This window comes from Leopardus geoffroyi, chromosome B3 (assembly GCF_018350155.1).
Source record: "Leopardus geoffroyi isolate Oge1 chromosome B3, O.geoffroyi_Oge1_pat1.0, whole genome shotgun sequence".
Lineage (NCBI taxonomy): Eukaryota > Metazoa > Chordata > Mammalia > Carnivora > Felidae > Leopardus > Leopardus geoffroyi.
In genome coordinates, this window is record NC_059337.1 from 132,821,479 (window position 1) to 132,837,751 (window position 16,273).

Sequence of the window (16,273 nt, forward strand, 5' to 3'; positions counted from 1 at the left end):
TTGATGCAACTCAGTAATTTTTATTGCAACTGGAAGACAATACATCACAGAAACTTTATGGTAGGTCTGGGGAAAAGTGTTATTTACAATAAATGATGAAATAGTTTGTCTTTGGCAATATGATTACATATGAAGAATGCGAAATGCAAGTATGGATGCCTCCAAAGCAACCCCATCAGGTCCCTAAGTTTCGGCTGATTGTGCAAGCCTCCACACTGCTCCTTTAGGTAACACAAACGCAACTGAACATCACTTCCTTTTTCCTTTACGGTTCTCCCTTTCTATTCATGATATTGGCAGTTTCATACAGAAAATACAGGAAAAAAAAATTGGCTTTTGAAAAATTATTACTCTAGTAAATTAGAATTTGGCCATGTAGGTCTATTGGCCGGCGAAGGTCAGATGACCCTAAGCATCGATAGGTGCTTGGTCTTCTGATTGCTTTATCACTGTTATTTTTTTTTTTTTCTTCTGTAAAACAAAAATGAAATTCAGAAATGTTACAGAATCAGAGTATAAAAAAAAATGTACAAGTGTATAATGCTTCCCAGACACACCCGGAGACTCCCCCCCACCCACATTTTCACCATGGCAGGTATAAGTAGTGAGTATGAATAACGAGCATGAAACTGGTTACCGAATCAGCTATGAGCTTCGACGGCCTCAACATACATACTCAAGAAATGCTTTATGTTTAAATAACCGAAATTGTGCTAAATTTCATCTAAAAAAAAAAAAAAGTGGGGGGGGGGAAGTTTGGGGAACTCAGGCCAACGTAATGAAGGGATGAAATACAATTTGTAGGTTTGATAGGCTCACCATATCGAAGTCTGTGCGAATCCAATATGGAGTATCAGTTATTTGCAAAAGGTAGGGAAGGCTGTTCTCCACTTTTGCAAATGAAATACAGTGGAAAAACACTGTTGAATATATCCCAAATAAATAGTCTTGATTTCAACGCTAACAAAACGAACAGGAAGGGTACTTGTGAGCGTATCACAGTAAGTCAGAAGTGATCTTTCACCTAGGTCTGATTTCAAAAGTACGACAGACAGCAAAATGCAGCACCATAGACACATCGGTTTTCGGCCACTAAAAGATGAATCGTTTTGAAAATCGTATTTTCCTTCCTTAATTTTTGGTCAGTGAAGCTAGCACTTGTTTGCTGAACTGTGGAAGAATTTCAAGGTCACACGCATTATTCATGATAAAGCAACCGAGCTGACGAGTCTGTGCTTAATTCAAGAATAACCAGTAGAAGAGAGAGAAAAAACAAGGACTTAACCACCTCCGGTGCTCTCTCAGAGGAAGAGGGGTTAACAGATGAATTCACAAAGGTAGGCGGGTCTATACAGAACACTGAATGCCATGTGTAAATCCTCATGAAACTCCAGGAACAGGAACACCACACAATGTATATACTTTGATTTACACATTCCGTTACAAAGAAAAAAGACACCATTACAACTTTGTAACTGTGTTAACTGCAATATAAACCAAAGTCCCGAGTTTGGAAGGTAACTAAAAGAGGGTTATCACTTAGGTTATATAGCAAAAGTGTTGATGTATATTATATATAGTAGTATAAATAATAAAAAAGTATTATTTAAATTAGATCACAGTGCTGCATTATGTGCATAACAGTGTTTGATATAGTATTGGAGGGCTGGGACCTAGGACACTAAGGATTTAACTGTCATCACTGGTAAGTCACAATCAAGAGGGGACACAGAGTTCAAATGTGTTCTTTTGGTGGCAAAAATCCTGAAGATGAAAGAAAAAATACTTCTCTACAGAAACATAAAAATAAATGGCAACATCTGGGCAGCTGTGATCCACCAGAAAGAAACGAGTCCCAAACCTGAATCAAGTTTAAAGGGAAAAGAGAAGTCACATCGAATTTGATCCGATCCCCTGTGGAAAACCCTCCCCTGTAGGTCACTTGTACAGAACTCTGATTCCTTCTCCAAAAGCCCTTCAAGGAGAGGCCAAGAGCCCACACGCGGAGCGTGGGGTCATTGAAACGTGAGTTGGTAGCACTCGATGCTGTGCCCGGCGCGTCCGAGGACTGGGCTGGGCACAGAAGCCATCTGGACGGTTTTCACTCTACAGAGCCCACAGCCTGAAGTTGTCCCCGGGGCGGGAACGCCACTCAGTGCAAAGGCGGCTTCTAGAATTGCCCTGTGGTAGTTACTGCCGCACCCAGCAAGGACCAGACTCGTCGAACGCCTCTATGAGAAAAATCAGCTCTTGGGAAAAGCCTCCGACACATCCCTTCTTAAAAACTCAGCCCCAAGACTGAAACCTGCCACAGTCGTCTTGGCCATCTCAAACCACCACCTAAATGTGGGTTTGGTTCATTTTAGTTTCGAATAGACAGCTTCACCAAAGAACCCTTGAAACGTATATTGGTTAGAGAGGGAAGGGAAGTAGGAGCTTATGGTATATAATAAGGCTGGGAAAAATCTATGATGCAAACCCTTTCCACGTAGTACTAGATAAAGGTAAAAGACAATTATAGTAGCATAAAAATAACTGTCTATGTGTATATCATTTAAGGAAAAAGAGCTACAGTCTCTTTCTCTTAAATGTGTCCGAGGGCCAACAGCAAGTAATTGTAGATGTCGTGGTGCTGATGTATTCATGGTTGTTTTCCAAAGCGTCTTTAAATATTGCTATAGTTCCCCGTCTCCCCCTCCCCCCTGCCCCATGTGAGTACGTGAGATACTGGAATGACACACGAAATGCCACTTCTCCCAGCAGGAGAAATGAAAGCAAAAACACCACACCCCTTGAACGGTGCCCAGGCGATCTGTCAGACTAATGAATACATATGCTAGTTTTGGAAGCTAAAGGAACACCTGACGTTTGGGAAGTAATTCCAAGACTAAAGTGAGTTACACTGGAGCAAAATATTCTTTCACAAATAGGCTTGTGCTTAAATTCTCTACTGCTCTTGGAGGAGGGAGTGAGAGAGGGTGCCTCCTGCCCCCTGGCGTGGCGAGGGACGTGGACAACCTCATTCTGCAATGACTTCACTACAGACGGCCACATACACGTCGATACTTTTTTTTTTTTCCTCAACAGTCAAAATACAAAGTTAAACACAATTGAGCCATTGTTTTGGTTATGCATAATGTGTATGCCTCCAAAAACAGAAGAAAAATAGAAAAAAGTACCCTCACTAAAGTTTCCCCTGCAAGCCACCCAGCAGCCCCTACAGAGGTGCCGAGGGAGACTCAGGAAAATAACACTTAGAAAGCTGCCCGATGAGGTATTTATGCAAAGAGAGTGGTTCTGGAGTTAAGAACACACTTTTATAAGATAGTTATCTATTTCTCAAAGAGATCAGAAAAGTAAATCACACACATTGCATTTTCTTATTTTCTAAAAGAGGCCTTTGCTCCTTTAGAAAAATGAAGTGAGGGGAGACAGCCCACGGGGGGGTGGGGGGGGTTGGTGGTTAACTGGAAGAAGTCCCCGCCAGAAACAGTCCTGGATGTCTGCCTCTGCCTTTCAGGAGGGAAGTCTAAATGTTATCCTGGGGGGTGGGGTGAGGGTAAGGGTCGGGGGGTGGGTGGGTGTCTCCTGGGTTCGGTCAGGTGACAACACGAATCCAAGTGTCGCTCAGGCTCCACGGCTAACACGGCTTTTGGGGCATCAGATAGTTGGGGAGATGGAGGGAATAACACATCCTCTCCCCCATCTACACCCGGAACAAATATGCTGGAAGTATTCCGGTTCAGGTACTGAACTCGACCTGTCACAGGGATGTAGACTTTTCTTTCCCCAGGTTCTCTTTTCGGCAACCCAGAGGAAGCAAGTCGCGGGGCACGCGCCAGATGCTTCCCTCTGTCCTGGCTGATGGAGCTCCTGACCGCGCCTGCTGCTGGCCGATGGGCTCTGCAGTGGCCCACGACTGTCCCATTTTTAAAGATCACCGTCTCCCCGGGCCCTCCCTCCCTCCCTCCCCCTCACCACCACGTCCTGAGCCACGATAGTGGGTGTTCCTGTTTATGTTTTGAAATTCCCCTCCACGTGGGTGGAAGATTTCAGAGATTTCTCGTTGCATCTCCCAAGGTAATTTCTTTTAGGCAAAGATAACAGGAGTTTCTGGTCTGCGTGACATCATCCGGTTGTCTAAATTCAGCCCTCACAATCTAGGCGGGCTTCATTCCAGGCTGGTTGGTGTGCACGGTACAGGTGGCCGGCCCCTCCTTCCCACCGTGAGATGGCATCACAGGAAAACTGTCTGGGGCTGGTCCTTCCAACACCCATGTCACTTTCTCCTTCACGCGTACCCTAACTCACACCCTCATCCAATAAGGCCCATTAGCGTGCTTCCCCTTCTTCTGGCGGATTTGCATAATTATTCACTGCCTTCTTTCTAGAACCAAATCCTGGTAATGGTTTTCTCAAGTCGGCGTCCTAGAAATTCTCGATTCTATCATACACACTCACTACGAAGTTTGCCCTCAAATTATTGCGTCATGGTAAACATGTACAGACAAAGAGAAAGGACACACTTTTCAACAGAGAATCAGGGGGTCGGGGGCTGAAGTGCAGACAAGGCAGTACAGAGCTCCACCATCCAGGCCCTACCAGAACACGAAGATATTTTCTATTGCAGAGTAAGATTCCCCAACAGTCAGAATTTGTCCCTGAAGAAGGTTAAACCTTAAACACCTGCTTCAAAAAACCAAAACAAAATAATTGGGGAGAAAACAAAACAAAACAAAAACAACGGAAAAAAAAAATGAAAGAAAGAAAAAAAAAAAAAGAAAACCAAAAGAAACTCTAAGCCTAAGGGCTTAAAAATTAGAGGCATAGCCTTTTCTCTATTTTCTATATTTATATGAAAATAATTCATGCTTCATGCTAAATACATTATTTACCTTACAAGAACTTTGTTATTTTTGAATAAAAAAAAGTTTGTGTTTTGTGATTTTTTTTTTTTTTGTTTTTTTGTTTTTCTTTTTTCAAAGGAATCCATGCATTGTGGATCAGAAATTTCTGCGGGCTACACTGGCTGAATGTGGAAATCATTGATTTTGCAAAGATGAATCCTGACTGGCATTAATTGCAAACTCCACTCTGAGGGCAGTACAGGAGTTCTTTTTGTTTTTGTTTTGCCGTGTTTTACTTTTGTTTGTCCGTCAATGTGCCTTTGATCTTTTAAAAACACACCGCAATACTAATGGCAGCTTGTGTAGCTTTTTTTTTTTTTTTTTTTCCCCCACTCGGATCAAATAGTTTTGACAGACAGAAAAAGATCTGTACCATTATTTTCTTCCTTGACAGCTATTGTAATTTCCTGGACTTGATTTTCACTTGGGCAGTTAAGAAGAGCTCGTTTTCTGCATCAGTTCTCTCTCTCATATTTGTGTGTGTGCGTGTGTGTGCGTGCGTGCGCACGTGTGTGCACATGCGTGTATAGGTGTGTGTGCAGGGCCAACCTCAGGCTTATGGCTTGTGGAACATTCTCTTAGTACAGAACAAAATTCAAAGATTAGCAACATCACTAAAAATTGACCCACTCTCTCATTAGTCACTGACACCTGGTATAAAAGAGTGGTTCAGTGTCCACCTCCTAACATGCTACTAGGCTCCACAGCGAAGAAGCACAAAGGACTGGAGACCGTCCCCCACTCCGTCCACCCATCCCTGCACACTTCACGGCCACGCCAAGGCTTTTCCTGGCACGATTTGATGCCCGGCGCTACAAGCCTGGACCTGCTTCCAGGGGACCAGGACTCTTCCTTCTCCCCAGTTGCCTTATATGCATTCACTCAGCGAACCCAGCTGGGTGGACATCCTGACCTTTTACACCTAAGGGTTGGGCCTGATCGATGGTTACTTTGCACACGTGCCTTCTAGGTGCCGAATGTGTGTTCCCGTGGCATGATCGTTGGCATCCCTGCGGATTCAGCCACGTGTTTCTGACAAAGCTGGAGGAAGCAATGGTAATTTTGGCTTTTTCGTTGTTGTTTTTTTTTTTTGTTTTTTGTTTTTTTTTGTTTTTGTCTTCAGATAATGAAAAGCTTTTGTAAAACAGCTGAGTGTCAATATGAGTTCTATGGCTTCAATCTCCTTTAAAAATAAAATTCTTAAGGGTCCAAAACAAAGGAGGGGCAAATTAAAAAAAAAAAAAAAAAGGAAAGAAAAGAAAAGAAAACCAAACCAAAAAAAAAAAAAAAGATAAGAAAAAAGTAATAAATTGCTGATATTGCCACAAATCATTAGAAATCTCCTGACATGCTAAAACCAAATGGCCGAAAGTTCAAAACAAATCAGCGACTTGTTTTTAATTTTTCGTGGTTTCCTTTTGCTCTTTCTGCCCCTTTGCCGTCCGATTGGTGATGTTGTTCAAACAGGACCGAATCCCTGCCAAGTGCAGGAGCGAACCCGCCGCCTCTTTCATCTCCTCGTCGTCGCTCTCGGGGGGCTTCTCCGTGCGTCTCTTTTTGAGGGGCAGCGTGTCGCTGGGGACCTTCCTGGCCTTGGCCAAGTGCTGGCGCTTCTTGTGCAGGGCCGCGTAGCCGCTGTCCCCCAGGGCGTCCTTGGCCTCCTTCGGGCTGTGTTTCCGGTCGTCCTCCTCCGTTTCGCTGTGGCTCTCGTGGCTCTGGAAGCTGCCCTCGCTGCCCTCGCTGCCCTCCTGGCTCCCCTTGGTGGCGAACTCGTAGTGGTCGTCGGCCGAGGAGGAGGAGACCGAGTCGCTGGCCGGCGACGTGCTCCTGGCGGTGGAGGACTTGGCGCTGCTGTAGTTGTGGTCCTCCTTGGGGTCTCCGCTGACCACCGGGGAGCCGCACGACGGCTCGCTCTCAGTCCGCAGCCGGCAGCCGCTGAGGCCGTTCCTGCGGACGGGGCGGCGGGGAGGGGGGGGGGTCACAGAGAGGACACAGGTTAGCGGCAGCGTCTGCGCATGCTCGCGCATGCGCACCCAACCCGCCCGCCGCCCAACCTCTGGTGCTCCGCCCGCCTGCGGGCCCCAGGCTGCCCTGCTTCGCGGAGCGGGTCCGAGTCCTGCCCCCCCCCCCGGCCCCCACCCCCCCCCCCGGCCTCCCGGCTCATCCCATCGCCCGCTTTTTCACTCCGTGTGCGCACAGACGTCAAAACAACACTCTCCTATTAAACCATCAAAATCAAGCTGTGCTTGGGTTCGCACACCTGCTAACACCGGGGAGTAGGCACCGCCAGGCGATGCTGGCTGGGTACTTCAGGGACACGAGCCCGCGCTCTTCCGGAGCTGCGACACGAGGGGCCTTTTGTCAGGGGACTGAGCCCAGTGTTCAGCCGAAAGAGATAACCTGCCGCGTGGTGACAGCTATTCAGTCGCGCTTGCCCTGCCTCATTCATTCTGTAAATATTCACTGAACACCTAATATGAATGCACGGCCTTAGGGAGGGTCCTGGGGAGGCATCCGCGGCGGAATCAGATACAGACACTGTCACAAAGATGCTCAGAGTCGAACAGAGAAGCAAGTCGTGGTTACATCACCGGTGAGAGAGAGGGCACTAAGCTACCACCTAACTACGCTTACCACCTGCCAGGCGCCACGCGACGTCCGCAGGGATGGTTGCACTGAACTCTGTGACGTGGACAGGAGCATCCCTGTTTTACCGATGCGGGAAGAAGGGTCTGGAAAGCCACACAACTCAGAAGCAGCAGAGCTGGATTAGGACCAAAGTCTGATTCTCAAGATGGGCTCTTGATGCAATCTGACACTCCCATCAGGACCCGACAGCACTCACCACACCTGATCATTGTGTGGTGGGTGTCTTTATGTCTGAATGATGACCTGAACTGTCTCGTGCTTCATGCTGGCAAGGGGAAGAGTGACTGCACCCACGTCACTGTGGGGCTGGGGACCGGAGAGAACGCCCCCATCTGTCTGGACCAGTGCCTGGTCTAAGGGTGAGGACGGTGATGTTCATTCCTGCTTAGGCCACACATTCCCAAAGGTGGGCACCCATTCTGCGTGGACGGTAGCTGTATTTTTGCCAGTGTCCAGCACACAGGTGTTCAGAAGAGGCAGTGCGGTGGTCAGAGATGAACACGCACAGGAGAGAAGGGTTACTTCGAGCTGGAGGGGATAGACAGAGGACAAGGAAAAGGTCTGTGGAAGATATGGTGTCTGACTTTGGACATGAAGGCTGAAGGTTTGGGCAGGGAGGAGAGATGTTCTATTGTACCATGCTGGCCCCGTGTCCTGTAAGCGTATCCACCTGATGATAAGATTCTAGGAGACCTGGGGAACATGAGGGCACTTTTCTTTCTTCGCTAACACATCCCCAACTGTAGGCACTCCTTTTGTGTTCCCTTCACAGAGAGCACTTCCCACCGTCTTTATGAGCTGAGCGATGCCTTGTTCCATGTCTGTGCTTCCCATCAGAGTGTTAGCTCCACAAGACAGGGCCCAGTCATGTTCTGTCCCCCAGTGGCTAGCGTGTGCCAGGTGCAGAGTGCCTGCACACAAGATAATACTGAGCAAGTGTAGGAGCAGAAGGAATTGTGTGGCTGAGAGAATGAAGTGTGGGAAGATGACTGTGGGTCTCCACCAACACGTCTTACTGGACAATCCCTGTACATATGGCACCTGCAGAAAGGCTATGGGGTTAGAACAATAAGAGTCGGTCTCGAGCTGTTACCCTTTCTTTCCTGGCATCCCTGGGGGCCTTCAGGCTCAACGAGACCCTGGTTGCAGCCCAGAGAGAAAGTAAAAGGGGAGTAGAGTCCTTTGTGTAGCAGGGAGTGAAGCCAAGGAGTCTCTCCTCCTTCTGGTGTTCCAGAGGCCCGAGGTTCTCTGCTAAATTTAAGGTGGTGGTTGAAAATCCCACTGTACTATGCACCAGCAAAACGCCCGAGGGCCATTACCCAAATTCAGTCATTGCTACATGCCTTGAGATCATCAGGATCAACCCCAACAATGACACTGCTGCACAATGACAATTCATTTGCACAGTGAAGTCCTAGCAGTCTCCAGAAGGGCCCCAGATTGTGTCCTGCATTCTGCGATCGCAGATCTATGACCCCCTCCACCCAGTCCTTCCAGAAAGAGCCTGGCTTTCCTGACAGGCTTCTGTTCACATCCTGGCACTGCTTATTAGTGACTTCCAGCGGGCTCCATGTCTCCCTTACAGGGCAGGGTGATGACGTGAGAAGTTCTCAGCACAGAGGATGGTTCTCAGTGGTGCCTGAGAATTCTGGCTTGGTTTCCCCTGTTGCTGTCAGGCAGTTCACCCCCGCTTTCTGTTGCTGGGACAATGCTTACCTGAGCACTCTTGTTTTCTTTCTATTGTGGGTCAGCAGGCTGATGGGGACACAGCATAAAGTAAGAGGAAAGAGGCCCCGAGAGAGAAATTCCTCACGGGCTTGCCTGTAAATGCAGCCCCTGAGCTTTGGGCAATGGCCTCTGCGATATCTATTTTCTGCACACTCCCTGCTTCTTGGCTCTGTCTTGGGTGCATAAAAGTGGCTAGGAAAAGATTACTTTGAGGTGTTTCCAAATATGAAACTCCATAAATGTAACTAATTGCACAGGTAGCTATTAATAGCTATTAAACAAATGAAACTGAAAGTCTCGGATAATGGTTCTCTTGATCTTTGTTGTTGCAGGTAACTGCTGTAAAATCCAAAATAATTAGTCCACTGAACTAGCAGAAAACAGTCTCAGAGTGAACCCAGCGACACTTGGAGGAGTAAACTGGGCTATGGTTGGCTTTCCGAAAATCAGTTTAGTTCTGAATCCTTATTTTTTAACAACATGAGGCTTATCATTCACTTCACTACCACAGTTAAGCGAAACGGGATACCTCTGAGCATATATGGCGAAAGAGAGAAGGGGAGAGAATCATGGGAGCAAATGAGTATGAAATAAGGTAAGTGTTGTCAAAGCTAATTCTTAGGGAATCTAGGTGAAAGGCATATTCTCCTTTTCCACAGGTTAAGAAATTTTTTTTTTTTTCAACGTTTATTTATTTTTGGGACAGAGAGAGACAGAGCATGAACGGGGGAGGGGCAGAGAGAGAGGGAGACACAGAATCGGAAACAGGCTCCAGGCTCTGAGCCATCAGCCCAGAGCCCGACGTGGGGCTCGAACTCACGGACCGCGAGATCGTGACCTGGCTGAAGTCGGACGCTTAACCGACTGCGCCACCCAGGCGCCCCAAGAAATTTTTTTTTAAATAAAAAGTTTGGAGTAGGGAGTAGGAGATGTATACCAGAGTGACAGCACTGATAGAACATTCTAGTTCCAGACAAGCGGAAAGGTTCTGGGCCTGAGAACGTCTCTTTCTTAAAGGAGATAAGCACATATGAAAGATGTACTAAGGACACACTACCATCAAATGGAGAAGAGAAGAGAAAATCACTTCTGCAGCCCATGAAGTGAGTGTTACATAGGGCAAGGTCTCTGGCACTGCCTGGAACCACACACTGCATGCCAACAGTGATTCCACAGACCACGTGCCACGATACCGGCCTGGCTCAGCCGTTCCACAGATAAACAAACAGAAACTAAAGAAGTGTCCCATGACTTGTCCAAGGTGCCTCGGCTAGTTCTCAAAGACCGCTCAAGCAGGAATTTGAAATGTCTTTAGGTCTCTCTCGAGAAAGGAAGTTTACTGATAGGAAACCAATACGCCCACTATCCATATTTCTGGATAAAAACAGGTATGCAGATGTGACTTCAGGGAGCAGGAATTAAAATATAAATGCATCTCTCTCCCTGACGCTGTAGCATGGGCACAGAATCCATAAATTCCACACCAACTCAGCAGGAAGTGACAAGCTCCTTCAATGATTAGTAACTTGATGCCATGTTGTTTATGGCGGCGCAAGCCAGCCACACCTACTTGATGTCAAACGCCTCGTCCTGCAGGGGCTGTCATCATAGGACACCACATACTTAAAAGAAGGAACCAGTCATCCTGAACACGTTGGAAGGTAAATTTCTAACCACCTCTTCAAAGCTCATTCATTAGAACGAACACGTGATACATCTGAAATGCCCGCCATTTTTCAGACTTCTCTGAATTGAGGTGTGACACCATTTTCAATGATCATGTTAGCATAAATTAAAGCCATTTGATTTCACTAGACCTCGACAAAACCGTATGTTATTAATCTCGAAAACCTGGTATTCATTCTCTGGTCAAATCAATAGGAAATATCGAACATAAAAGGTGAGAAATCACATTAGTTCAGGCCGAGAATGAACAACGCTTGCGACAAACAAGTCAAAGTACAGCTTCTGATGGGACACGGCCATCTTGTATCTTCTCTAACGGTTCATTATTGGTCCCGCTACAGTGGAACCCTAGGTAACACCTCCACCTTTTACCTGTGCACAAGGTTCTCTCTGGAGCTGACGGCTTTAAATCTAGAGACTATCATTTAGGGTGAAGTTGTCTGCCCAAGGGGTTGACTTGAGAACTCTTGACTTTGGCCAAGCATGCAGTTAATGGGATTCTTCGCCAGTGCTGGAGCTAGTGCAGTTCTTTGGTCTAAAACCGACCACAGGTAGAAAGACATGGATGAGAAGAGATGGCCAGGGAGTTCCACGTCCAGCTGGGTGGCAGAGAAGACATCTAGAAGACACTCTTCTGACTACCCCAGAAAAGATTCTGGATGAAGTACAGCAACATAGTTTTTAAGTCATGGCTGGTTTTGCTGGAAAATAAGGGAATCTTAGAAACCAAGGCAAACACACTTGTACCAAAAGAACGTCACACACAAGCAAAAGGTTAAAAAATAAGGACAGAATCAGAAACAGGAGCAGTAGGTGAGCAAGAAAGCCAGGGTGTCTCTGGAGTAAAAGCCTACTGTAGCCCTGGGACAAGAGCCCAAATTTATAGTGATGGAGAGAGAGAGAGCCAAAGAAGATTGATTCTGGCAGCTCCACAGTTAACTGTGGCTCCTCGAAGGGGATTAAAGTGGCCTCAGGTGTACTGATCCCTAGGCTCCCAGCACAAGTTTGAAAGCAAATCCTCTCTTGAAGAATGCAATCTGAATTTAAGCCACCAGGATTCCCACATACTAAGGTTAATCCAATATTCAAGGAGAAAGCTCAGAACCTAAAATCACCAAACATACCACCGAGCAGACCACTGGGAATGCATAAATGTAAAAATGTCAAATGTAAAAAGCTAAGACCTCTGAATGATGATACCTTCAATGAGGTCCTAGACCAAAGTAACTGCCCCTCAGAGGCAGGCAATGGGGATAAAAGCCAGGCTTAACTCTCAGTTCCAGATGGCATGAGAAGCAAGAAAAGCCTCCCCTGAGATTTTTTGAACCACAAGCCTTGAGTCTTGTGGGGATGAGGCCAGAATTCTACTGTGTAGACCCAAAGACCTTAGGCTAAATTTAATTTAAAGTGCCCAATGGTGCCTACTAGAAGAAAATACAAACCGTTTCTGGAAGAACATACTTTAAGCTCAGGCCACAAAGAATTCCCATGGATAAGACTTCAGGGACCAGAGGTTAATAATAATAAAAAAAATAAATAAACACAAAAGAAACAGCCACTATAAGCCAGAGACAACAGAAAAAACAACTATACAATATGAACTGCAAAGCTGGCAAATATTGAAATAAGTAGGTACATGATGTCAAGAATGAGTACAGAAATAAAAGAGGGAATTGAAATATACTAGATCTAGGAAGAATAGATTATGAAATCAAAGCAGACAGATTTTGGAAAGCATCAGAGTTGCGAGAGATGAAAAAATATAATCCCTGAAATAAACCTCAATGAAGCTGAAAGAGAAAAAGTTAGTAAAAAAGAGTGGTGAACTGGAAGATGGATCTAAAGATACTATACACAGTGCAGCAGAGATGAAGAGATAGAAATATGGAAGATTGGGCATGATATAATACAAAAGAAGATCCAACATAAATCCACCTGGAGTTCCAGAATGAAAGAGACAATGGGGAAGACCCAATACCTGAACAGAAACAGAAAGTGGCTGAGAATTCTCTTGTTTTGATGAAAGGTACCAACCAATCTTTAGATTTAACCAACAAATCCCATGGATGACAAAAAGAAATACATATCTGGACACATCATAGTCAAACTGTAGACATTTAAAAAAAAAAAAAGAGAAGATGTAAAAGTACCAGAAAGAAAACACATCACCTAAAGAAGAACATCGGTTAAGATAAAATGAGGGAGGTAGATCAAAGTGGAAACATATTCTCGAGGTGAGAGAGGAACGGAAGAAGCGTCAAACGCTATCTTCTAAGAATGAAGGCAAAATAAATATGTTTTCAGACAAAAAATTGTCAAGGCTTTAACTAAAAGCAGATTGTCACGGTAAGGACTTTCTTAAGAATGTATTTCAGGAAACAAGGAAAATTTTCCAAAAAGAAAGGTCCGAGATGTGAGAAGAAATGATAAGCAGAGAAAATGTAGTCAACTATTGACTGAACAACACAATAATAACAATGACTAAGTAACATAAAAAAAACAAACAAAATGAAATAGAACCACCGTATTGGACAAGTGTGGCACATCATCTGGGAGGTAGGGAATAGCAGCTGAAGTATTCCAAGGGCCTTGTATTGATCAGGAGTTTAAAAGTATTGATTAACTTTAAACATTTTAAAATATTCATGTTATAAGTTCTAGGATCAACATTAAAAGAAGAGAAACAAAATGTATAACTTTTAAACCATTAGAAGGAAAAAAGGGGAGAGTGGGAGCTTTTGATCGATTTAAAATAATGCAAGAAAGGAAAAAGAATCAGGAAAAAAACAGGACAAGCAAGTGCAAAATAAAAATGGTAGAAATAAATCCAAATATGTTATTAAAAAGGGACTAAAAACCTTCAGTAAGAGGTAAAGATCATTAACACAGATTTGTTTTTTAAAAGCTGTTTCCAAGAGAAAAACCTAAAACACAAAGACAAGCAAAGGTTAAAAGTAAAAGGATGGAAAACGCTGTATCATGCCATGCTGGTACAGCTATATTATAACCAGAGAAGACAGATTTTTAAGGCAAAAATCATTACTACGGATAAAGAGAGTTATTAAATATTCATAAAGGTTCAATTCACCAGGAAGCTACATCAGTTCTAAACATGGATTCCTCCATGCAGATAGCTTCAAAATACCTACAGCCCAAACTGAAAGAGCTACAAGGAGAAACGGTCAAATCTACATTGTAATGGGAGATTTTAATATATCATTCTCAGTATTCAATTGACCAAGCATGCCTTCCCTCCCTCCCTTACCCTCTCCCCCCCCCCACCGCCCCCACATGGTTAGCATGCAGATTTGATCTAATAGACATACAGAACATGTGTTAGTAATGAAGAAGGCTTATGATTTTGAAGCACACATAGAATATTTATAAAGACTGATAAATGCTAGACTATACAGCAAGTCTCCACAAATTTCCAGTACCTTCCAGATCAACTCTCTGGCCACAATGGCTTAGAGTTAGTAATCAGTGTTGAAGGGGTAGCTAAAAACAAAAATAAGAAACCACCACCTTCTCCTGGGTTTGAAAATTTAAAAACACACTTCCAAAAGCATCTGTGGGTCAAAGACATTAAAATGGACATTAGAAAGTACTCTGCACTGTTAATAATGAAAATAAAGGTATCAAAATTTATGGGATGTAATGAGGCAGTAATTTCAAGGAAATTATAACCTTGAACTTTTATAGAAAGAGAAGAAAAGTTTAAAATGAAGGTAACTAACCCAGGCAAAGAAAAAGAGAATTTAAAAAAGGAAACTATACATGAAAACAAAAATAAAATAAATGAACACTCCCACCCCCAAAACCCAGAAGTTCATTCTTTGAGAGGACAAACAAAACGCTATGGCAAGATTAAGCAAACAGAGTGATGTTAAAATGAAGTAAGAATGAAAAAGGGACATAACTGCAAAGGTATTTTGAAAGATGACAGATACATCATGAGTAACTTTATGCCAATATTTTTGAAAGCTTAGGTGAAGTAGACAAATTCCTACAGTTACCAAAATGAACTCAGAAAGAAATTAAAAATAAGCCATACTATCCCCGCAGTATTTCCTCTCTCCCTCCTACCACTGAGCATAATCTAATCCTGAGTTTCAGAGTTGCCTTCAAAGACCATGATTTCAGAAGGTATAAGCTGACAGGTGCTTGGTCTTTAAAAACAAAACAAAATACAGTATAAAGAAGACCTGTGGCAGGTACAGCATTGGGAATATAGTCAATGATATTTTAATAGTGTTGCATGGTGACAGATGGTAGCCACACCTGTCACGAGCACAGCAAAATATAGACTTGTCCAATCACTATGCTGTACATCTGCAACTAATGTAAGATTGTGTGTCAACTATACTTCCTTAAAAAAAAAAAAAAAAAAAAAAGACCAGTGGCAAATCTTCCCTCAAGTTGTACAGCTAGACCACACCCTATCTTAGCACCGAAGGCTCTCGGCTTCCTGAACTCCTGTTACAAACATCTTCTCAAGGGGAAAGACAAAGTTAGATGACCAGGAGCAGACCTTAGGCTGAGAGAGTTTTCCTGATGATTGTATTCTGACAGGACCTTGAGTATTAATGTTTGTATTACAGTAAGAGTATTAATTTCTGACTTGCTTCATGTTCCACAGGAATTGCAGTTTTCACGAGGTCCAAATGAAATTAAGCAGTCTCAGACGGTGATTAGATGGAACTTTCTTATAAATTAAAACTTGCTCTCGTTTGGATGACCACCATCATTCCTTAAAACCAATGGCCATTCTTCTTGGCATAATAAGCTCAATGCAAGCCTTTTCCTGGGACTTAGGGCAAAGCTTCAGGTGCTCAAAAAGGAGACCTGGGAAGGTCTATGGGGGGCAGGCTAGATGAATCCAAGAGGCTCCCCACATTACTAATTTTATTTTTTTCCAATTGGTTTTATTGTGGTAAAATATACAAACATGAAAAATTTACCATCTTAACCACTTTTCATTGTACAGTTCAGTAGTATTAAGTACATTCATAATATTGTGCAACCATCACCACCATCCATCCTTGGGATTCTTCATTTTATACAACTGCAACTCTGGCCCCAATAAATACTAATTCCCCATTCCTTCCCTCCCTGGGCCATTGGCAACCACCTCTCTATTTCCTCTCTCTATGACTTTGACCACTCTAAATACCTTGTATGTGTAGAATCATACAGTATTCATCTTTTTGTGACTGGGTTATTTCACTTAATGTAACGTCCTCAAGGTTTATTCATATTGTGGCACGTGTCAGAATGTCCTTCATTTTAAGGCTGAATGATAT

The 16,273-nt window shown here is 44.0% G+C and overlaps 1 protein-coding gene across 11 annotated transcripts in view; it reads right to left on the reverse strand.

Moving 5' to 3' along the window:
- Positions 1-16,273, reverse strand: part of FOXN3 (forkhead box N3) — a 402,841-nt gene continuing 386,568 nt past the window's right edge. For all 11 annotated transcript variants that reach the window (XM_045451831.1, XM_045451833.1, XM_045451836.1 and 8 more), the window contains one exon: positions 1-6,854. In XM_045451831.1, the coding sequence (XP_045307787.1) occupies positions 6,305-6,854 (550 nt within the window). In that variant the 3' untranslated portion in view covers positions 1-6,304. The remainder of the gene's footprint in view (positions 6,855-16,273) is intronic.